The 23,950-nt window shown below is 43.0% G+C and overlaps 1 protein-coding gene and 1 long non-coding RNA gene across 3 annotated transcripts in view; one reads left to right on the top strand and one right to left on the bottom strand.

Moving 5' to 3' along the window:
- Positions 1-478: 478 nt before the first annotated feature.
- The window catches only part of GREM2 (gremlin 2, DAN family BMP antagonist), a 95,212-nt gene continuing 71,740 nt past the window's right edge, over positions 479-23,950 (bottom strand). The window contains exons 2-3 of one of the 2 annotated variants that reach the window (XM_036918443.2): positions 23,505-23,628; positions 479-3,293 (exon numbers count right to left, since the gene is read on the bottom strand). In XM_036918443.2, coding sequence (XP_036774338.2) covers positions 2,786-3,292 — 507 coding nt within the window. In that variant the 5' untranslated portion in view covers position 3,293; positions 23,505-23,628 and the 3' untranslated portion in view covers positions 479-2,785. The remainder of the gene's footprint in view (positions 3,294-23,504; positions 23,629-23,950) is intronic. The other variant, XM_036918442.2, reaches the window with a different exon arrangement.
- On the top strand, positions 2,987-13,992 carry LOC118928828 (uncharacterized). The gene is made up of 3 exons (XR_005031362.2): positions 2,987-3,091; positions 4,769-4,862; positions 6,431-13,992. It is a non-coding gene; the product is annotated as an uncharacterized LOC118928828 (long non-coding RNA).

Below are 23,950 nucleotides of genomic sequence, written 5' to 3'. Positions count from 1 at the left end.
CTCATTTAGGTGGAGTATTCAGTCCCATCTAATAAACTAAGATGAATTATGTATTATGAAGTTAAATTGAATTCCTTTGAAATTCATATGGTCAATCAACCATAAGCAATTTGATTGAAGTTTGTATTTTTTAAATAAGTTTTTATTTGCAGCTATTTCCCAGGATTTCTCTATTCTGTATTTCTTATTAAGAGAGTGAAGTGAGAATAGGTTAAGAATCCTGTCTTCTGCTGCTGGGAGGTCTGTAAGAGGCTAGGATGCTCCTAAGACTGGGATTAAGAGCCATCCGTACCACCTCTCTCCTTGGATGCCTGAGCCTGATTCTGTTTGAAGATGCCAGGCCTCAAAGGACATCATGTGACGTAGGCTAGAGCTTGAACTCACCATGTCCAGACAAAAGCACATATTCCTGTTTTGCCCACTGAAACAAGTTCAGAATTCCCTTTTTAGGGCACATCACACCAGGATCTCACTCATATAATCCTAGAGTATCTTTATTTATTCTATAATTTAATAGTACACCTATAAAATAATTACATTATACTTAGAGCTTTTCTTCATTTATAAACAGACAAAAAAAACAATTAAATACAATTTGAGCCATTATACGGTAAACTTTGTACAAACAAGAACCCCCGGAAGGAGTTTCACACTGCAGCATATCATATTGCTTCCATCATTACACCCACAGTTGGGTTCAAAGAGAACATGCTCGTGTTTGTAGGCTGTGAGTTAGTTCATAGCTTAATCCTTCCCCTCTCTGCCAGGGTTCTGTGTTAATAAAATGACAGGGGCTGGCTTTGCAATCAGGGAGACCTCCCTGCCCCCTCCTACTGCACTGGCCGTCTTTACAGTCCTGTGGCTTGCCTGCCTCCACAGCTTCTCCGCTGCATGTGCTGACACTGAGTCTGACTCAGGCTTTGCACTCAAGGCAAAAATCAGTTCTGAACTTGGACACCCTCCCCACTCTCTCTCCATCCCAAGGTCCCAGCCCTCGAGGATTTCTGTTGAGTTCTGCCTCCTGAGTTAGGGCTTTGTGTTCCATTTCTGAAGCTAAGACCTCCTTTTGAACAGCACATTCTGCTCGGGTTTCACCGTGTTACTGGAAGTGACAGAAATGAAGCCTGTGAGGTGAGGCAGGAGAGGGAGTCACCCACTTGCCACCCCCACCTGCATCCACATTCCAGGTGAAATGTCTCTCCATCCCAGGCACTGGTAAGGCCCGTTAGTCTCAGTTCCCAGAGCAGCTTGTAGGGGGCCTCACAAACCCTGACACAGGGTCTTTCTGAGTCCCCTGGCAGCAGCATTTGCGACTGAGTGTTGGGGATTACCAGTAAAAGGTTTTCAAAGTATACTGATTCCCACCAATGACATCTCATTCACATTTATCAGATTCCATAAACATTACTCACAGGGAAGCCTTTGGTGGGGCAGTTTAGCAAAGGGACTTGAAGTATCATGTCCCTGGAAAATAAATTATGTCAATTTTCTTATCTCAAGAGACCACAACATGAAAACCTCAATAATTTGATATAAAAATGAAAGTTGAGCTAATGTTTGTGCATCCTTCTTAAAGCACATTCTTTGGAAAGGAATCCAGCTGCTTTCTGTAGGACGGTTCAATTTTATTTCTGCTTTATGTATTTTATCCTTTACTTCCTCCTAAGCCACAGAGTGACCCAACTCTTTACAATTTTAAATATTTAACTCTTTTATCAGGAAGTATTTTTTGCTTAATGTCATGGCAGTGAAATAGCATACCTTGTCACTCTATGTCTGCATAATAAATATTATAGGGGCTTTGGAGCTCCGTGTTAACAACTTCCCAGAGAGTCCCCCTCCATCACCCATCCATCCAGACCCAATTCTACCTTAAGCTGCAATGCTTTAGTACCTTCAGTGAGACAGTGTTCAATGTAAAATTGCAACTGCTCCCACCTCCCTGCCCAATCTAATAGGTGCTTGAGGGTGAACTGCTGACCAGGCATTACTTCTGAGTCCACCACCTTCCAGGCAGGTCATCACCTGCTCTGGTGCCCACTCAGAAGGATGTTGCAAAGCCAGAGTCGAAACACTTGAAACAATACATATAGGTCTATAATACTTTTTTAACAGCTCTTGACATTATAGGTCAATTACAAAACCAGCGTTAATATGGAGACCTTTGTGTGTAGCAATATTCTATTGCAGCGATAATAGCATGCACACCCGAGTTCATCTCTAGTCCACAGATGGGGGTAGGGGGTGAGGATGAGGAGGCTGTGGTGGCTGGGGTTGGGGGAGTGTGGCCAGCTGCGAGCAAGTTCCCCAGGGAAGCTCCCTTGTGATCCTTGTGGCTCATGCCGTCTTCTCGGTGTCAGGTGGCTTCGGAGACCCTCCCCAAGCACGGACATCCTTTCGGAAGTGGTCCAAATCGGCCTGGCAGCGGCGCACAGTGGGCGCCCCGGCCAGAGCCCCGACGGCAGGGGTGTGAGGGCCGCTCGGAGGGGCCACAGATCCCCCGCTTCCCCGGGACGGGCGAGCTGGAGTGTGGGGGAAAGACTCGCTCTTCCACACGGTGGAAACCTTGGCGCCGACTGACAGCGCACCTGGGAACCGCTCCCCGACTGCGGGCCGGCGGGTGGGGCTTTCCAGCACCTTCCTTCGGGGAACAGCGCAGCACGGGCCGGAGGAGGGGGAGGCCCGGGGTCGCGCGGGGACTGCTGCCGCGCCCGGGAGCGTGCGGGCCGCGGCGGGACGGCGTGCGGGCGCGGGGCGGGACGCGGGCCGGGACGCACGCGCGCGCTCACGGCTTGCCTGCGTCGCCCAGGTTCACGGACATGCAGCGGCACTGCTTCACCTTCTGGATCTTCTTGAGCCGGAAGGGCGGGTCCAGCCCGGGGCACTCGAGCTCCACCAGCACGGAGGTGGCGCGCTGCGGCTTGCAGAAGGCGCACGACTGGAAGGAGCCCTCCTCGGCGCGCGCGTGCCGCGGGATGTAGAACGAGTTGCACTGGCCGTAGCAGAAGCGGTTGAGCACCGTGCGGCTGCGGCAGCCCTCCTCGCCCACCGTCTGCCGCAGCGGCTGCGTCTTGCACCAGTCACTCTTGAGGTACTTGCGCTCGGTGACCACTAGCGCCTCGTGGCTGGAGGCCAGCACCTCCTTGACCTGGTGGTGCCATCGCTCTGAGGCGTTGCTGCCGCCGTCCTTGTAGGGCGAGGGGATGGCGCCCGCGGGCCGGGCCTTCCTGGCGCCGGCTGCCTCCACCAGCACGGCCACCAGGAGTACGGACAGCGACAGCCTCCGGAGCATCCTGCAAAGACAGCACAATCAGAGGGGTGGCTGGCACGGTGGCCGCGTGCGTGCGGCGCGCGTCTCTTGCAGGCCTCAGGGTTTTGCAAGGAGGAACTGCAGCCAGGTGGGCGAGGCCGGCTGCGGACTCCGGGATGGGACAGGATTAAATAGCACACTTACAGACAGCCAAGGGCTCTCCTGAATACTGCCCCCAAGGCAGGGTGATGCACAGAACAGTCAGTCATTAATCATGCAGGTAGACTACACATGTTGAACAACTACAGAAGAATCACAAAGCAGAGGCTGTTAAACGTAGTCCAGGCCAGCTGGCCGGAGTTCCACTGACAGTACCCAGCACTGACTGCCTTTTAGTAGGTACCATGAGCTTTATATGGATATCTCACTTGATCCTCAAAACAGCCTTACGTTGGAGGTGGCAGTCCTCTCCCCACTGTGTGAAGAAAATAAGCCCATGGATGCTGAGTAAACAGGAATGACAGAGATAAACAGACCTGAGCAAGGTCACACAACCACCGAGTAATGGCCCAGGATTTGGAGCCAGGCATCTGCCTCCAAGAGCCATCAGAATTAACCCCTAGACACAGATATGATCAAGAGAATTTATAAAAAGGAAAGGAAATGTGGGCATGGTTCACAAGTTTCTTAAAATTCAGTATTAAAGTTAGAAATGGACAGAAATTAGGAAAATTAGCATTTACACCTCTGTTAATTGCTCTGAATAATAAGTAACAGTTAACATCTGCACAAAGATATTCAAGTAATTTCAAGCCATGTATTAGATTCTCGTTGCAGAAATGCCTGCCCAGCCATGAATTAAGAAATTACCATGGCTATATTAAAACTGCCTTAGACCAGTGCAATGGTGAGCCACATGAAAGGCTTATTTCTTCAGTCTGTGGATAGGGCACCATGCCAGAAGTCCATGCACACAAGGGAACTGTTCTTACTTTATACCAGGTCTTGTAGAAAGCATACTGAAATCTGAATGAAGATGGACTTCTGCAAAGGTTAACTCCAGTTTTCATTGCTATATTTTCACTAACACCCCTCAATGGAGATGACTCTCACCTCCCTTTCCCACTGTAGCTTTCCTCCTCATCCTGTGTCATCATCACCAACACATGCACATTTCATCTCTCCCTCTCTGTGCATTTTCCCACTCATAAAACTCTCATTTGTTTCACTTGTACACACCAAAATGGCATGTAAAATTATATACCTACATAAAACATTATATCATTATATAGTATGTTCTAATTATAATATTACATATAGCAGGCATAAGCATAATGACTAAAACTAAATCTCAAACATTAAACTCCCTGAGTTATTATCAATGGCTTAAGTATATTCATGCCAATGATAATATTTACTGGTGTTCAAAACACAGTCAATGCTCCTACAGTTTCTTTTCTTGTATAAACCTGTTTAATCCTCAGAGTTCTATGAAGCATTATTTCCCCCATTTTACAGATTAGAAAGCTGAGGCATTGCGAGACTTTCTAACTAACCCAGATCGACAGCTGCTAGTATGTGAAATATTTGAATCCTTGCTTCCTGGCTCCAGGTGAGTACTGCTACCCCTTTGCTAAAAATACTTGTGTTAAAATATCTACGCCAAAATATTTCTCTGTATCAGTGTTATTCGTCTGAGTCTGAGCCATATCACCTAGTAGAGGAGTCCATTTGTCAGGTACTTGTTGGGTGTTTATTCTGGAGCAAACACTCTGATAAGCTTTGTGAATGGCAGCACCTCCCTCAGAGACAAAGATAACCAGTGTTGGATGAGCCCTTACAAGACCTGCCCTCCCCACCCTTTTCTCACGGGCTTCCTCATCTACTCTCTCCCCCCTTGCTTACTCTGCTCCAGTCACACTGACCACCTTTCAGTTTCTAGAATGTGCATAGCATTTTCCTGCTCCAGAGCCTTAACATTTCTCTCTTCCCCAGATATCTGCATGGCCTTCATTCACTGTCTTCCGAGTCTTTGCTCAGTTATCACTCCCATAGGGAGGCTTATGGGGAACTTCACCACAATCCCAGCATTCATTGTCTCCTTCATCTGGCTTTGTTTTTCTGCATGGCACTTAGAATCGTCTAAGATGGTATTTAATGATCTGATTTACTTTTGTATTATCTGACTCACCCCTTTGGAACAGAAGGTCCGAGACAGAAGGGCCACCTGTTTTGCCCATTGCTGTATGGACAGAACAGTGCCTTGGAACACGGTAGGCACACAATAAATATGTGTTGAGTGGTATATGAATACCATTGCATTTCATTGCCTTCAACAAGCTTGAATTAAGAAGATGGAGAAAGGCATGCAAAAGTGACAGTAACAGTGACAGTTATATAGGGACAGTGGTTTAGGTTCTCACAGTATTGATCCTGGGACCAAGAGCATCTGAATCACCTGGGATGCAGTAGGATGCAGACTCCTGATCCCACAACACTCTGGATCAGTAGAGTGGAGATCTGTATTTTAAAGAATGGCTTCAGGTGAACTCCTTGGGCACCAGTAGCCCCACAGGGGACAGTGAGGGCAAAAGGAAAGAGCATCAGCTCTTCCTGGAGATGGAGCAGGAGATGCCTAGGAAGTAAGAGCTCTTAAAGTCCTGATGGGAATTCCTCCAGGTTTGACACTGCGAGAGAGTGGGAGGTGGGTGAGTGGATGACATGGGGCAAGGGAAAGAAAAGCCTTGAGAGCAGAGGGGAAAAAGGGAAGATCTTGTTTTGTAAAAACATTTTGTCCAACACAATTACTGAAATATTGAGGCCGAGTTTGTAAAGGGGTTTTCTCATGGCTCCTTAGCTCCACACATGCACTGTCCTATGAACACGGCCACGCTTCCAGCAGGCTCATGGCAAGCGCTGAGTATTGGACTCACTCTGCTTACCCAGCTTATTATATTTGCAGAATGATTTGTGATCTCAATAGTCTGTTAAAAAGAAAGTATGTTGGTTCCATTTTAATAATTTCCGAAATTATTAACATGCTGAGTAAACACAACTAAAAGTTTGCAAGTCCCAGCCAGGAAAGATTTACAGAGTCTGTCTGGTCCTCAGCTTCTGATTCCAGTAAGAGCCCCACAGGCACCTTTGATAGGCTCAAAACTGCGTGCTTTTTCTCCACAGGTCCTGTCGTCATCAGGGGGAGCAGAGCTAAAACTCAGCTCGATTTGGGGCAAAAACTCTTGGAGTCCACAGTACTAGATGTGGTGATTACCAACATGCATTCTTTGAACACTTGAAAACAGTTTCAGAACATCTGGCACACAGAACAGTTCTGCCTCATAAGCACCTAAGGAGGAAAGCAAACCGCCCATTTTCAGGATGGGGAAAAGAGGTGGAGGAGGCTGGAAGGCTGGGGCCAAGCGGGTGCTTCTTTCCTTCCTCCCGCACAGCGCCTCTGGCATCTCAGTGTCAGAGTCAATAGGCAAGAGGCATTTTGCTGCAGTGACTGGTAGGCTGTGATCTCTTCACTTCAAGGAAGGGAAAGCAGCTGAGCCATCTGCTGCCCTGACCCATTGTCCCCTTCTAGGTGGGTGGGGTTCCCTGGGGAGAGAACCACTGGCTTCTTTCTTCAGCTCACTGACCATCCGTGCACACGTCAGTGGCCCCACCAGACCCTGATTTTAGCCTTCCAGAGTCCTGCTCTGCCTTGAGTCACTTTGCTACTCAGAGAAATGGTTGGCATGCAGTTACCCTCTCAGGAATGCTGCCACCCTGCCAGTATGGACAGCACAGAGGTACTGCATTTCACCATGTATCTTGTGTTTGGCTTGTATCAGAAGAAACTGGTAAATAAGTTCTGTGGTTTTATCCACCATCCTGGTGGACTGACAACGTGGTGAATTTGCAAGGGTGTCAGGACCGAATATGCTGAGAGGCTAAGCAGCCTGGGTTGGTCAAAGCAGGCTATGCAAAGAGGTAGTGAAGTGCTTCCCCTGGGGCTCGGCCTTTGTAGATTCCAGAACCAGGGAGTCACAGGGCAGAGCAGTCTAGTATTGAGGCTGCTAAAAAATAACTGGCCCCTTCTGGAAGCTCTTCTTAAGAACTTTCATGGGGTTCTACAATAGGAGCTTGAGAATAAAGCTTCCTAATTACTAGAAAAGGATGTAGCAGTGCCGAATCATATTTACCAAAAAGTCTATGCAGGTGACCAAAGGCCAAGGGTGCACTTAAGCCGGTTAACTCACTCCCAGTGACCCTGTTGAGTTTTAGAGGTCAGGTCAAGGTGTTCTGGGCCACGCATGAGTGGCGAATGATTTGGGGCTCAAACTTTTTCTGTGACCTTAGAATTCTAGGGCATGTTTGGAAGGTTGAAGGCAAGCACCCAGGGCTGAATATGGGCAGATACATCTAGGATAAACTTCCTCCCATGGCCCAAATGAAAACAGAATCAAAAACAAAGAACTCCAAACAAAAGCCCCCAAAATGCTAGAATTCAGAGATTAGTTTTATGAATTTTACTACTAGAATTCAGTAAGCAAAGGTACTTCATCTGTGACTGGGATTCTTAGGCTGGGAGGGCAGTGGTTTAGCTCCTGAACTAGACATAAATATTCCTTGGCCCGAGACTGTCCTCTTACTGTAAGACTGCCTGTCTGCTGAAGCCACTTACCTTCAGCAACTGTAATTTGTGGCAAACAGTAGCCTGGGGCCAACCCAACCTGAGGTCTGTGTGTGTAAATACAGTTGTATTGAACACAGCCCCGCCCATCTTATTTACATTTTCTCTGGCTGCTTTTGTGGGAGGACAGAGAAGGAGAGACAGAAACGCTATTGGCCCACCACATAAAAAACATTTACTATCTGGCCTTTGACAAAACCGTTTTGCCAAACCCCGTTCCAAACCCTCCCTCTCCAAACCAGTTGTTGCCTTTTTTGCCTTTGGGCTCTCTTGCTGGAAAAGGAGACAATTTCTAACTGAAACATTTCAAACATAGAGCAAGAGCGAACATAGAACAAACCCTATACACGCACCATCAAGATTAAACCAATATTAATATTTCTCATCTTTACTTTGCAATCTCTTTTAGTTTTGAATGAAATAAAACAATATAGGTGAACCTGTTTCATCCTCCCCTCCTTCTACCCTCATTGAGATGACCTGCATTCTGAAGTTGGTAGGTATCATTCCCATTGAAGTGGCTTTTACTGCTTGTTTTGTGGATGACTGTGTGTTTGTGTGCACATGTTTAACCTTCACCTAAATAGTACCATGCTCTCCTTTTGTACCGTTTTCATCCAAAAACAAGTGTCTGAGATTTTATACGTGTGCATATTTTTAGAAGGAGTCTCTTCATCTCTGCTGCTGAATACCTGGCTGAGGGACACTTAGGTTTCTTCTCCTTTTTCCCTATTGCCAATGGCACTGCTCTGAACATTTTTGCATGTGTTTATGTCCATCTGTTAAGAGTTTTTCTAGAGGAGACACCGAGAATGGAAATGCTGGGTCATGGGATATGTACAACTTGAGCTTGACTAAGTTTTGCCAAGTCACTTTCCAAGTGCTGACCAGTCTTCTCCCCAGGGTAATATGTGAGTCCTGGGGCTGCACATACTTGCTCACAGCTGGTGGTACCAGACTTATTACTTTTTGCCTATCTGAAAAAATTGGAATGGCATCTTAGTATTTTAATTTGCACACTTCTGATTACAAGAGAGTTGATCACCAAGCTGAAATGCAGTAGTTGTACCCTGAAAAGGAAAGAGGGCAACTTATTCCAAGTAGAAGAGAGGAATTAAAATATCAGGGAAGGAAAAATAAGTACTAACTATGTATCTTCTGAACTGTCATGGGAAGGATAGGAAGTAGCTTGCAGTTTCAAAGCAGAGCTATCAGGGCATCCCACACGACTCAGAGTTTGAAATCCAAATGTATTCACTTACTTTTCCAAGTGACATTTGCCTGAATGGAACACTGACTATCATTTTGTTCCAGGAGATGTTTAATTTCATCTGGAAAAATCATATTATGTTTTTAGAAAAGGTTTTCAACCAAAGAAGAAATGATACTGTCGTTACTTTGACTTCTGGATAGCAAGCGTATCATTTGCAGAGTTCTTAATCTTTGAAGAAATTGTTTGGTTAAACTCAGTCCGAGAAACGTAGCACTGAGGCAAGATGGGAGCAAAGTGTTATGGTTAATAAGAGTGGGTGGGAAAGCGCCTTGAGAGGTGTGAGCCTTACACACGCATGGCTGCTTTTCTCTAGAGCAGGCCCTCTGGGAGTGGGAGTGAGAATGTGGTTTCTGGGGCCGGAGCTGCCCATCTCGTGACCCTACATGACTCACTCCCAGGCTTCTCCGGGTTCCCCTCTGTAAAATAGTGTTAATGGCACTTACCACCCCCTGTTCCGAGTTGCTGTTATGAGGAATGTGGCACTGAGATCAAGTCATAGTCCAAGAACGCTCTGAGCAAAAGGAACCTTGAGTTTTATTTGAGAGGAAGGAAGAAATTACGAGCAATCCATTAAGGATTTTATAGCTGGTAACATTGTTCTCTGCTGCTGTGAGGTAGAACCTTTGACTTTTTTCAGGTGAAGATGGTAGGCTGTTGCTCAAGGGACCCATCCTGCTGCAGTGTGTCTGCACTGCCCACCCGACCTCCTCCCCTCCTGAGGCAGCCTTGCACGTTCAGGGTGAGCTTCTCAGGCAGCAGGCTTCTCCTCCGCAGTGGGCTATACCGATTTTCTGTCTGAGCGTACGTGAAAACTAGAGTGGTCTGTCTCCAGGGCTGTGAACAAAACCAAAAACCCCGGCACTCAGCCCTTTTCAATCATGCCCCATCCAGGCTTGGTCTTCATTTTGCTCGGTGTGCATAGGAATGGTGACAAAACTGTGTGCCCACTTTTTACCAACTCTGGAATTCATCACCAAAGTGTTCTTTCTTCTTTCTCTTTAGTCTTTCAATCTCTTCTCCTGATTTTTCTTTCTCTGGCTTCTTCTTAAAGGTTGGTGTTCCCTGGGGGCCCTTCCATAATCCCTTTTTCTCATTCCTCACATTCCTACTAAGGATTTCATTTGTGCCTCTGACTTCAGCCACCGGCTATCTGCTGATGACTCCCAGACCCTTTGCCCAGCTGCCTACTGAACACTTTTGGATGTCCTCTAGGCACCTCAAACTCCATGCATTCCAAATCTCATTTTCTTCTCTTCAGACAGTTCCTATCCCAGTGAACAGCACATTTATCCTTGCACCCACCCCAGGGAGCTGAGCTAAGGCAGACCCTGTTACCTTACTACCTGAGAGCCAAAGTTCTCTTTCCTCTTTGCTAAAAGAGGCACAATTTTGTTCATATATTGGAGTCCAACTTCTTTATGGGCGCTTCTTGATACCATCAGTGGGACTTGATTGGTCTGAGCCAATGACTGACAAGATGTAATGAACAGCTTCCTGGGAAAGATGTTGACTCTCCCATAAAAAGAGACAAGCCAGGAGAAAATATTGTTCCGGCTTTTGGTTGTGGTTATGCAGGTGCTTGATGTCAGGCAACGACAGCCGCCATAAGGGTACAAGCATGGGGTGAAAGTCAGATTTTTGCAGTATAAACCACAACATGGAAGGCAACTGGATTCGTGATTATATTGTTAAGCCATTGAATTAACCATCCCTGGGATGGCTTATCTCTGACCTTCATGTTTGTGAGTTAGCAAATTCTTCAGTACTTAAATCGCTTTTCTTTGGGTACTGGAGAGCATTCTACTTTATCCTCTCATATATTAAACCCATTAGCAAGAACTTAACTATCCCTCCTGCCTCACGGCCCAGCCCCACTGTTACTACTTTGGGTTAGGTCCTTACCACTTGAATATCACAAGCCTCCTCATGGGCCTATAAATGTGTACTGTTACTTCTTTTGGCTGAAACCTTGTTTTGTGACTACTGCTGGGTATTTTCAGTTTCATTCAAATGCCACGTCCTCTGTGAGAGCAAGCATGTTCCCTGTGGTTTTCACTTCTGCCATCGTCATACCTGGCTCCTTACATCCGGTAGACCACCATGTGGCTGTTTTCTGCACGTCCCCCCGGGGGAGTGTGAGTTACTGGAAGGCAGGCTATTCAATCTTCTTCCCACCTTGTCTTATGATAGGTCTGGAAAATAGCTTTGAATTCTATGTCTGCATGAATAAATGCAAGACTGGATGATCAAATAGGTTTTGCCTACACTGGTATTGATGTGAATTTTTTTTTTAAATGATAGACAGGAACTCGAAACTGGGTAAGCTTTTCAGTAGCAGTGATTTTTACATAAGCCTTTAATCATAATGATTTAATACATATCTAGCCATCAAAGTCAGAAGTTAACACAACTCAACAGTGGAATATTTTTGAAAATCCAATAAACAGCCACCTAGGACTCAGTCGTAATGTGTTGGCAGGTCCTTGTCCTCCTTCCATGTGGTCTGTCCACTCTGTTCCGTCTACCACTGGCCTCATGCCATCTCTCATCTTAATTCCTCCAGCAAATCTTCTCGGTAAATGGTTTTCCAACTGGCAGATGTGCAGCCGAGGGATTACAGGAAAGCTTTCCAAGCAGGAGTGGTTCAGGAGTAGTTTTAGAGGAATCAGTACTCAAATTCTCAACCTCCATTTGTTCCTTCTTTTCTAAGAGATCCACATGGGAAGTGTCCACAGTGGGATGGACAAGCCCTCCTTCCCTGCCCCTCTCAGCATCCCCTTCTTGCACTGGCCAGAAGGAGGAGATGGCCCCCACCCAGCCCCTTCCACCATGTTGTATTGCCAGGGGTCTAACAAAGTTTCTAGGGCACCAAACCAAGGGAGGCTTCTAAATATTGGTGCGCTCACTAAAAAGCAAGTGACCAATGAGTACATCTTTTTTTCAGGCCAGCTTGTTTCCAATAATTTCCTTTAAATCAAAATTGAAGGAAGTGCTAATTAAATTGTCAGCTGATCTATCACCAAAAATAGTCTTGAGATGATGATTTTTCCCATATAAGTCTGAAAAGCTTAAGGCAGTCAAGAAATTGAGACATTCATTGCTGCTAAAAAACACATTTCTGTTGCACTCTCCTTTTGTGACAAATTTCTTTAGTATATATTGTGCACACAATATAATCATACCCCCCCACACACACTCACACAATAGAACATTTCTGCTGACCCTTATTTCTTCCTGGCAATAAAAAGTATTCATTCATGAAAACAAGTAACAGCAAAAAATCTTCATGTATGGGGTATCTCTTTAAGAGAGGCATATAATTGGTATTTACCTTTCATAGTTAATAATTATTTACTGAATTTTTAGCATAGTTATATTATTTTCATCAAATACTTCTCTACAATCTAATAAGTGACCAATCCACAGGAAAGTTTTGAATCCTGTGGCTTTATGGCAACAGAATTAAAATGAAAATTTATATGCATACATTTTGTCATGGAAAAGAATGACAGGGTGAAAATTAAGACTTTTAAATCTAAAGCCTGTTCTCTTAGGAAAATGTGGCGAGGACTCAAGATAAATATGAATCCAAAGAGTATTTCCTATCAAGGAGTATGTTTACATGTATTTTAAAAATGCATAAGAGCAGACATAAAATAGCTATAGTATTTAGCAATTACAGTATTTAGATTACTCTGAAGACATTAAGGAGAGTATTATAACGATTTTATTTTCAAACATCAACTCTGTAATATTCTTTAAATGATATTCACTATAAAGTTTAGGTGTCAAACAGTTTGTGAGAGGGTATGTCAATTTAAAGAAATGTTTGGAGAACAATACACTGAAGTATATTATTATTATTATATTATGTTGTTGTTTCTAAGCATGAGAATTGTGTTAACGACACTGGGGAAAATGAAAAATTCTTCCTTGCTTTCTTTGACGCATAAAAACTTTACGACCACAAGCAAACGTTATGAAGAAAGACCCTGGGCTTTGTTCCTCTCCTATTCCCTTCCTTACCTCTCTTGAATTCTGCAACCTCTCTTTTCTGACAGTTTTTCAAAACACTCTGTGGGCATATGGGCTCATAGGGGACTGGAAAGTCCCATATGAAGTAATCTAATTGAAACAAGTTTGGTGCAGTTGGTGCTAAGTCTTAGGCACCCTGCCTTTTCTAAGTCAGCTCCTATTGACAACTGAGGCTGAATCCAGGCAAATCTGAGGGCAAATCCAAGGCGGTTGACCAAAGAAAACAAATGTAACCAGAGGAAACCAGGAGATGTCAATCATGCCAATGAACATGAGTCATGGAAAAAAATTTTTTTTAAGTGTCAAAAACCTATTTTAAATGAATGCTAATATCAAAAGCGGTGTCTATTTATACATATGTCATAGGCAGCACTTTCACTAACGCTGTAAGAATTCACTGATCCATTCATCCATCCCACATGTTTCAGGCATTTTCCTGGGGTTGAGATGCAAAGATGAATAAGACATGGATTTCATGCCAGGAATGAAATAAATAAGCAGAAAGGGACATTAACCTGGATGTGGGAGACTAGTCAGTCTGCTCTTTGAGAAATCCATGAAAAATAAAATAATGTTGCCAAGGGGATGGACTAGAAGGAAACGTTTTAGATATTTGGGTGCTGACTTGTCAAAGGGACTGGATGGACATGGGATGAGGCAGAGGAGGTGTCTCCGTATCTGCCTCAGGCAGCAGGATGACAGGAGCCAGGCTGAGATTTCCCTTGATTTTCAATAATCAGCCTTCTCCCGAAGCACCTCACTGGAAAACTCCATCAGAATAGAGACCCTGTCTGCTGTGAACACGACCATATCCCTGGAGAGCACCAGCGTCAGCGCATAGGAAATGCCTAGTGAAATTTATTGAATAAATGAATGGATATTTATTATTTTAGAGAAATCACAGATGTTGTAATTGCTAGAATTCAAACAGGCAGAATACAACTGATATTTGAGAAGGGGAAAGCCTGGGAGGTTAGGAATCATTCCTTTGCCTTTTATTTGGGAAACAAAGCAAATTTAAGTGTACCATTCATGCAGCAAATATTTACTGAGCGCACATGTGCGCATGATATGTTTGGTGTCCATCCTGCTTTTTATAACCCTGTTCAGATCTTTCCTTGGATCAGCCTAATTATAAATAATGTAAATAAAATGAGACTTCTACTGAACTTTTGAAGTATTTCTAGAGAATGTTTCTTGTTAACATCAAACAGAACCAGTTATACCTTAAGCCAAGCTTATCAACTATTTTCTAATATATTGTTTCCAAGCATGAGTATTGGCACATTTTTTCCAGAGAGCAAGTTCTACGAACAATATCTATTATTTGCATTCAATACAAATTCACCACAGGACTCATTTTCTGTAATAAGTGGCTCTCAAACTTCAGTATAAACAAGACACACTGGGGAACTTGTTAAAAATGCAGATGCCAGAACCACATGATGTAGGAATTCTGATTCTCAAGATTTCAGTTGGAATCAGACAAATGGCATTTTTAATAAGCACTCCAAATTCTGAAAAGCAAAGCCTAAATTATTTGTCTACAGTGTAATTATCTGGGCTCTGGTCCACTGCCCAGGGCAAATTTCATTAATTATATCATCATTAATAAGGACCAGAGTCTAATCCTGTGATACATAACAATCAGTGTTGCAGTTAATTGAAATTTAGATCTCACATCACTTTTTCCTTTGAGCAATTTTCCCATGTTTAGAGTAGAGGATTTCTTTAATGGCTTGTGACAGGAAGATGTGCGGGAGATGATTTGCAAGTAATTGTGATGTGTTTCCACTTAGGATGCCTTTCTTCTCAAGCTATGAGCCGAGGCTTGTGCAAGTCCATGGACACACCATTGGAGAGGTCCTTGTAGGGAGGGGCCCAGGGGAGAGTCAGAGCCAGGGACCTGGCCCGCGGCAACTCCGAGGTCATGGAGGTAGATAGTCATCACAGTGTGGAGGGAGGCCTGAGCGGGGGTCAGCCCACTGAGTCTCCTGTCCTGCCTACTCTTCTCCCCTTCCGCTTCTTGGTTGAAGTTTGGGTCTCTTTCAGGCAACACACACTTGAGCAGGAGCTTAAAAAGCTAAAGAGAATCCACAGAAGGTATCCTTTATGTTGGAAGTGGCCATGAAAGGAATTCTCTGTATTTAACACTAAGAACATGATAGGCCTTCAGTGGAGGCACTGGTGGCATTGGGAGAGGTGTGACAGAGAAGGGCTGTCCTGTGCAGATCACAACTAAGCCTTTTCTAGTCGGCTCAGAGCCGACTGGGGACAACGAGATGGCAGCCCCAGGGTAAGTATTCTTATTCCACAGTGTGTCTTCTAAAGATAACAACCATAGCTCTTTAAAAAGTGAATGGTATCTAGAATATGCAAGCCTAGTTGCCAGGGGCTGTGAGACTGTGGGGAAGACTACCTGATGGGGATGAGATTTCCTTTTTTGGGGTCATGAAAATGTTTTGGAATTAGACTAAGCTTGTGGTTGCACACCTCTGTGAGTGTACTAAAATGCCATTGACTCATGCACTTTAAAATGGTTAATTGCGTTACGTGAAATTTGTCTCAAAAAGAAAACTAGCAGAGGAATTAATATGAAACTATTTTATGAACAAAATTCAGTTTATGGTTAAAAGCTAAATCAACCAAAAATCAAATACTGTTCTCAGAAATTCAAAAGTTACGTGGGTTGATCCATAACACATCAAACAATCTCTTGAGAGAAAATGTTAAATGAAGCCTTTGTGATTTTTCTGCAAGGATGTTATAAAAGAGACATCTGTCTTGGGTGGAAAGTAGCACTAATGCATGATCCCAATTAACTTGATATTCTTTCTAAAGACTTAAAATAATAATTTTATTTTGGTTACAAGAATTCTGTTTGCTGTTTGTAGAAAATTTGGAGAATTCAGAGAACATGCAAGAGAAATATAAATACTCTTCTATGGCTATATAATCTTCTAATATGTGTGTTCGATATACATAATTATTCTGCTTAGTCTGCATCTAATTTTCAACTTTATAAGTAAGGCTGCTATAAACACCTGTGTATGTTGATTTTGGAGCATCACATTCCCATAGATCTCTAGAAATAGCATTACTTTGTCACAAAGAGACCTCTGGACTCTTAAAGACTTGATGGGTTTGAGTGTTTAGGAAATCAAGTGTCTTTGGTTCAGGGAAAGATGGGTAAGGTAGCTGGTGAAGTCCTGGATAAGAATGAGGGTGAGAACTGAAGCTCAGAACTCCCAGCGAGGCCCCGGGGCCGGCAGAAGAGATGGGGGGTTAAGCAGAAGCCGCGGAAAGAGCCCTGATGAGCTTTCCATCTTCTCAGTTCACCATCCCAAACTGTCTTAATTGGAATTTTTGGTTGCTCTGGCAAATGATTTTTAAATACAATTTTTTTTTTTTAATCGATGCAGGGGAATAGTGAGGGACAAACATTATTTGGGGGAAGTTCTCTAAATAAACACAGGAGAAGAATTTTCTGGAGAAGAATAAAGGAAATATGTAATAGAGGATCAGAATGCTTAATAAACACCTAGTAATAAAGGAGATTTGACATCAAATGGGACAATATTCTTCTATAATAATATAAAATAAAAAAATCATTTGGATAACTTAGTAACAGGCTAGCAGAATTATTCTGGAAATTATGAAATTTCCTCCTGTTTTCCTACTATTAAGACCCTTTTCCTCCTCTTATAGTTAATTGCTGAGTTTCTCAAAGCATGGTTCCCTGACTAGTAGCATCAATGTCACCTGGGAATTTATTAGAAATGCAAAAGGTGACACCCCTCCCTCACCTGCACCCTCCAGATCTATTGAATCAGGAACTCTGAGGTGGAAATGGGATTTGGGACCCAGCAGTATGTATTTTAACAAACCTCCCTAATGATCTGGCATTTTGTACTTGAGATTTCTATTACACAACTTATAGGCAGAGGGTGTTAATGGTTAAGTATTTTAAATAACTGAATGCAAGTACTTTGCTCCTTGCTAATTGCAATGCATTTCTTAACTTCTCTGATGCACTGATTTAAAAAGCAATACAACTTCTGAGATACTCCTTGTCTTAAGCACTGTACATAAAGGAATGTCTTAAGAATCATTCCATACAAAGTTTTCATGTAAAGTACATAGTTCATTTTGATGACAGAAGTTATTATAAATGTCTTAAGTTATTTGAAAAGCTAAGATCCTGATAGGATATTGTAGAAATTTAATATCCTTTTAATATCAATTGTTATTTCTGAGCTATCTCCGTTAAAGGGCTTCACTGCAGTGTTTTCACCTAAATTCATTCATTGTCAACAAACGCTTACTGGGAATCTCTCTCCCGTCTGCCATGTGCTATTATTGTAGACACCAGGAGCTGGGGGTACAGCTGACATGGCCCTGCTTTTCCTGGGAGTTCTGTTCTAGTGAGGGTACATGAATAGCAAACTAGTAAGTGACGTAAAACAAAGACATCTGTAGATAGCAGAGTGCTAGGTCGAACTTAATAGGGATGAAGACTGACTTGTGCTGGCTGGGATGAGACTGATAGCTAGGGAGGCCTGGCTGAGGAGGACCTTGTGACCCCTGAACGATAGAGGAGAGGCACTCTGGGTTCCAGACAGAGGGAAGAGCAAACATGGGAATAAGCTGGGATGAGGACAAGCTTCGAACAGCGAGCATGGGAAAAAGCCAGGATGTGTGCTTAGAACAGAAAGGCCAGTGTGACTGGATATTGGGAAGCTAGGGGGAGAGTACAAGTGATGGGGATGAGGCAGACGGGGACTACGTCATGTGGTTTTAGGGACATGGTGAGCATCTGAACTTGACTGAATGTTCAGTGTGGGGATGGAAACAATATCATGTGGCCTTAGTGACATGGTAAGTGTTTGGACTTTAATGAATTTTCAGTGTGAAGCCAGCACAGGGTTCAAAGTAGCAAAGTAACACAATCTCATTTTATGTCTTACAAATGTAGAGCTCTTCCTGCAGTGAAGAAAGGGAGGTGTACTGGTGAGGATGCAGGTGGAGGGCCACCTGGGCGGTTGGAGGGGTGCAGATGAGAAACGAGGGTGATGTGGGCCAGGGCGGTAGTGGAAGAGAGGAAGAAATGGCTCTGAGACATGTTTCAACATGACATAAAAACAACATGGTATATTCCATTAAACGTGAGAGGGAAGAACATTTTTGAAATAAGAAAGACCAGGGAAGAGTAGTTTTCGGGCAAATCAAGGGTTTCATTTTGGCCATGTTAAGGGAGATGCCCAGTAGATACCTAAGTGGAAAGGTTAACAACAACTGTATTGTTGTTCCTATGAGTCTGAAGGTGAGAGGTGAGGGTGAAACCACTCAGGAGCAGACTTCCGATGCTAGAGAGGGGCGAATGCTGAGAACTCAGCTCCAGAACCATCCAGCGTTAAAAAGACATGCAGGGCAGGAGGGACCTGCACAGACTGAGAGGGACCAACCACGGGTGAATCAGGTAAATGGGGAGGGATTAGTGTCACATAAGCTGACAGAAGTGGTTTCAAGGGAAGAAGGCCTAAGTCTTTGGAATGTTGCTGAGATCAAGCAGCTGATGAGCAAAAAAGGCTCATGGATTTGGCCACTTGGAGGCCATGGTCAACTCAACAAGAGCAATCCCAAGGGACAGTTTCAAAAGGAAGCCCCGTCAATGGAGACGAGGTCAGGACGAGAGGGGGGGAGGTAGAGACCGTACTTAAATGACATCTCGCTGTGCAGGAGCACAGGGGAGGAGATGGCAGCTGGGCTGGGGAGGGACTGCCTGTGAGGTTACAGAGAGGGGTGGACCCTTTCAGGGCAGTGACATGCCTCTGTGGGTACGCTTATCCTTCACGGAAACAACAGCAAATGACGCCAGGGAGTCCTCTGATCCTCCATCCTACTCTTATAAGTACGATTAGTCAAATTTTAACTTTGCCTCCACTTAACAGTTTTGATTATTTCTTCAATGCTCTTTATTCAATGGGCCAATTAGCCCAACTTGTTTTTGTCTCACTTTCTCTCTGCATCATTTAAAATACTAATCTCTGTGACTGTCCCCAACCCTTTAATGAGGTCAAAATACATTCAAGTAAGATACTATCTCAGAAGGGCTTGACGTCTCTTGGAGGTACATCAGTAAGGCTTTTATTATTTTTCCTCCTTTCCTCATTTCCTTTTTCTCTCTGGGAGGGCACTTTTGAGATTATGTGAGGCTGGAATTTATGAGTTAAACAACACAAATATTTAACAACACAAGTACTAGCACTCAAAGGAAAAGGGATAGGGGTCATTGCAAAATATTGTAAATTTGGGGACTCACAATTTTTGTTTTGTGGGTGTTCTTCCTGCGGTTGTGTTCCAGAGAGGGCAATTAAGGGTAAAACTCATTAGGCCACCAGTATCTTTTGTCTGAAGGAAATAATGTGTGGTTTCTGGGCAGCCCATTTGGTGTTTGCATTGGTCCTGGGTGTATTTCAAAACAACTGTATTGTTTGAACAGTTCTGCCTCTTAAACATGAAAAAGACCATCCCTATACCACAGAGTGGATGCTAAATTACTAGGTGACGACTCTTCTGGCTCCTAAAGGCTTCTAGATCTCAGTCCCTGAAATCTTGGATCTTTCTTCTAATGAGAAAGCTCAGCCTTTATGACAGACCTCCCATACGGTCTCGCCCACTCCATCCCCAGTCCGCTCCTTGGGCTTCTGAGGGTTTGCTTGAGAGTCAAGGTCATTGAGTTCTCTCCAACCCTGACTCTTAACAGCAATTCTTTAGAAACTGCAAAGTACTCCCAGGCCAAATCTGTACCTTCACAACTATCAGCACTGGCTAGTCCATTCATATGTTTCATAATGGAAATCCAGTGTGTGTTCTATTAAAATGATGCATTAAATGGATATTGGTGATTTTATTTTTATTCTGTTGTTCCCTAAGCTTACTTACCTTCCTTAGGGATTTCATTAGACTTTTTTGAACGGTGATTTCAGAAGCGCATCTATGAGGAAACCTTAAAAGTACATTTGGGGTCATCTGGCAAGAAAATACCTTTCCTAGGGATTTCCATATACTGTGTCTCCAAAAGAATATTACTTGATTTGTTTGTCTCTTGTAATCATAGGTCTAGATTTAAACAATAAGAACAATTATGTGTCTCCTGGTTTATATTATTTCCCAATTTGAGAGAGTTTCAATGTTGTAATGTCAAAGACCTAGGAAAAAACCTGTAGGTCCAGAAGTGTCATCATACAGGAGGAAAGCTTTAATTCTGTGTTGGAAGTGTGGATTTTATTTTTGTCATTGTGATTATCAAGTGTCTCAGATGATCCAATGATGTAACATATATTAGAAGATGGTGGCGAAGCAGTGATTGGAGTCTGGGCTCTGGACTAGGCAGCCCGGGCTTACACCCCATCTCCAACACCTACTACTAGTGAAAACCTGTTTTAAAATCTCTTTATGTCACAGTTTCCTGATCTATGAGCTGGGGAGAAGGACACTACCTGCTCACAATGTGGTGGTGAGTATTGAATAATTTAATAGAGAGCTTCCAGAGTCAGTGGGAGCTCAGTAAAGATTTGTCCAAGAAGCAAATTCCCACCTTCCAGATTTCAAGAAAACAGCTTCCATCGTTACTAAGAGTGAGGATTCACATTTATGTCTTTCTGACAAAAGTTCGTTGCTTTTTCAAAATACATCCCAATGACTGAAAAATGAAAATTCCCTTTACCTTTATATAGTTTAGCAATGTGTCTTCCTAATTCTATCATTTGAAGTATCCAAAGAGAACCATTAAAAAAATTTTTGAATGGAAGCAATCTATTTTGTGCCATCTGAATTCTTAGTAAATTTGGTACAAGAAGCCACATATTGCTTCTCCTCTGGATGTTCACACTTAAGAGACAAAAAATTCAGGGACTGTCTCCTCCAGGCCTTGTCTGGCCATCCTGGATTACTCAGGGGTTATTTCAGCATCTTTATAACCTACTGGAGTCCATCCATGTGCCTGGCACAATGGCTAACAGCTCTTCTTCAGGAAGAGAGTTTTGTTTTTTTTTTTTTCACAAAAAATCACACATTTGTTGAAAATTTTTAAAAATTCTGAGACACAACATTATAGCTAGGAACATACATAGTGCCAGCAGACAATAGGGGCCATGCCATACAGGCCCACTTTGTAATCCCCTTGCTTTTGAAAACCCAGTCCTATGTGGCATCAACCAGAGACACTTGAGAGATGCCAAGACTGTGAAGGTGGTACCTTGTGAAGCTGTAGGTTCTGTTACCGATGTTATTTCTATTCACATTCATGGTAAGACCAAACTTTCTTAATTCCTTCCAGTCATGCCTGTAAACTCCTTTCATGTCAGCCAAAGAGCTGGTTTTCGCATTTCTAAAGCTGGGAATTTTTCCCCACTTGATTCAAGCTATCATTGACCTGCTTGTGTTTTGCAAAGGAATATATATTCTCAGAAGGGAAACAAGAAATGCTGGTTCAGAACTAAAACTGCTGTTTTGAAATACTATCATCTCTCACATTCTGCCATCATTTGAAGAGACAGGGCTAATTAAGTCATTTGTAAAAAGCAAAATCAGTAATTTTCTTGCTAAATGTATTTGCTTTTTCTTGAGAGGATGGGAAAAAATTCTGAACAGAAAATATACCCTTAGTTGATATTTAGAGGGAAATATGTATACTCCCCTTTTCTCACTCTTGAGTTAATTAATCTTCCCATGTCTAAAAGTCAGAGTTGACAGTTGAAGACTAAGAGTTTCTGAGTTTGCCATTTAAATGGGGTCATAAGAAAGGCTAATTCTATTTGAAAATTATGTTTTGATCAAAGAATGATACCTCATTCAGAAACAGCCACCTCACAAAAAGAAACACCCTTCTCTCTGGCAACAGATTTCACTCTCCCCAGATTTGTGCTTTTGGCCAAAAGAGGCTTTGGATACAAAAAGCTGCATTGGCTTGGCATTACTGAATGCCAGTTGTTAAGACAAAACCTCTCAAAGTACAGATGGTCTTTATGACAGAGCACATTTTTATTTCTTGACAGGATGTCAATTAATTTTAAAGACGCGTGTTCTTGTGGGTGGTCAGAATGCATTAAATTGTTTTTGTTGTTGATAATGTTACTGCTTTTCAGGTTTCCTGAGCGTGGGAGAGGAACAAAGCTGATTGTCAGCTTCAAGAGATAATAGTCTTGGTAGAAGACAAACTTTAGGAATTGATTTATTTTAAATGTATTGAGCTGAAAGCTCGTAAGTACGTGAAGGAATTTTACAATGGATCCTTTTTAAAAGCATCCATTTTAAAAAACAGATATTTTTGGAAGTTGAAGAATCACCCAGTAAGTTTTCCAAATGTGCATTTCACATATTAGTGTAAGCAAGTGTGTAAGAGGCCATTTGCTCATAAACTGAATGCTCTTAAATTGGAGGTATCATTGGTATTTTTTATCTCCCTGCCTATAAGAATGGCTCTTTGCTAGTGTCACTGTTTGATTGGTTCTGTCATGACTTTCTTCTGGCTTCTTCGTTTCTTTCCCCTTCCTTTTATCTCTTAGTTACCATCTTTATTTTTTCTTTATACATTTCCTGGTACTAGGACCACGATTTTCCAAAAATGAATCACTTTTTTCTCATTGGTAAACCAAACAGTCATACTGTTCCTATATGTATTTTTATACTCTAGGTCAAGGTAAGCTGGATATCACCATATATGGTATTCACTTAACATTTACTTTAATAAATGTGAATCCATATTTGGATTGATAGAGATGAACTGTTCTTTCTTCCTCCCTCTTATTATTTCTCAGTCTCCTGGAATTACTCCCTTATGTTTGTCTAGTACATTCTGGGAACAGAAAGATACAATTCTTGTTCCTGGTGATATAATCAATTTATTTCCATTTTCCACAAAGGAAGTTGAAAGCAAAATGAGAAAGGCTTAAAAATGGCATAAGGAGGGCATCAGCGTGGAGCCTGCAGTTGGCTGCCCCATGTACAAAACCAGCTCCAACTTACCTAAGTCAGAAAATGTGTTTTGTGTGAATCCCAAGCGCATGGTTCTCCCTCTCTCTTTTTTTTTCCTGGGTGACTCACCAGTCTTTACATTTCCCTTAGGCTCTGTTTGCCTGATTTGCTCCTACAGTCTGTGAGCGTGGGAATCATGTCTGAGAGCTGGGCAAGCCTGGTGGTCCTCTGTCCTTTCTCCTTCAAACACAGGAATCCAAGCTCCAGAATCTAGCAGCACACACACTCACCTTGATCTCGACTATTTCCTCAAAGCAGACAGCCAATGAGACCCGTGTGGAGTGCGGTGTACGCTCGGCTACAGCTAGGCTGCTTCTAATGCAGATGTTTCATGAGAGTGGCTTTTTCCCCAATCTAGATGATAATTCATTGAGAGAAGGAATTACATTTTTGCACACATGTTTAGCTTTCTAAAGTTTTATTGTATAATATTTTATATTAGTGGACCAAAAAAGTCTTTTTTGTGGGGGGGCAAGTTTACCTTAGAATCAACAGTCTTCAGTACTCTGTTTTGCATATTTTTTGAGTGGTGTTAAGAGGTAGAGTGAAGTACCCAGATCAACTCTGAGTATGACGGTAGTGTGAGTACTCTTGCTTTGGATCCCATTAAATTCCATCTTTGAGTCCTTTACTATTTTCTAGTTTCTCAGCTTTTAAGGTGCACAGGCTTCATATT

The sequence above is a fragment of the Manis pentadactyla genome, chromosome 9 (genome assembly GCF_030020395.1).
Source record: "Manis pentadactyla isolate mManPen7 chromosome 9, mManPen7.hap1, whole genome shotgun sequence".
Lineage (NCBI taxonomy): Eukaryota > Metazoa > Chordata > Mammalia > Pholidota > Manidae > Manis > Manis pentadactyla.
This window is presented reverse-complemented; position numbering and strand designations above follow the sequence as displayed.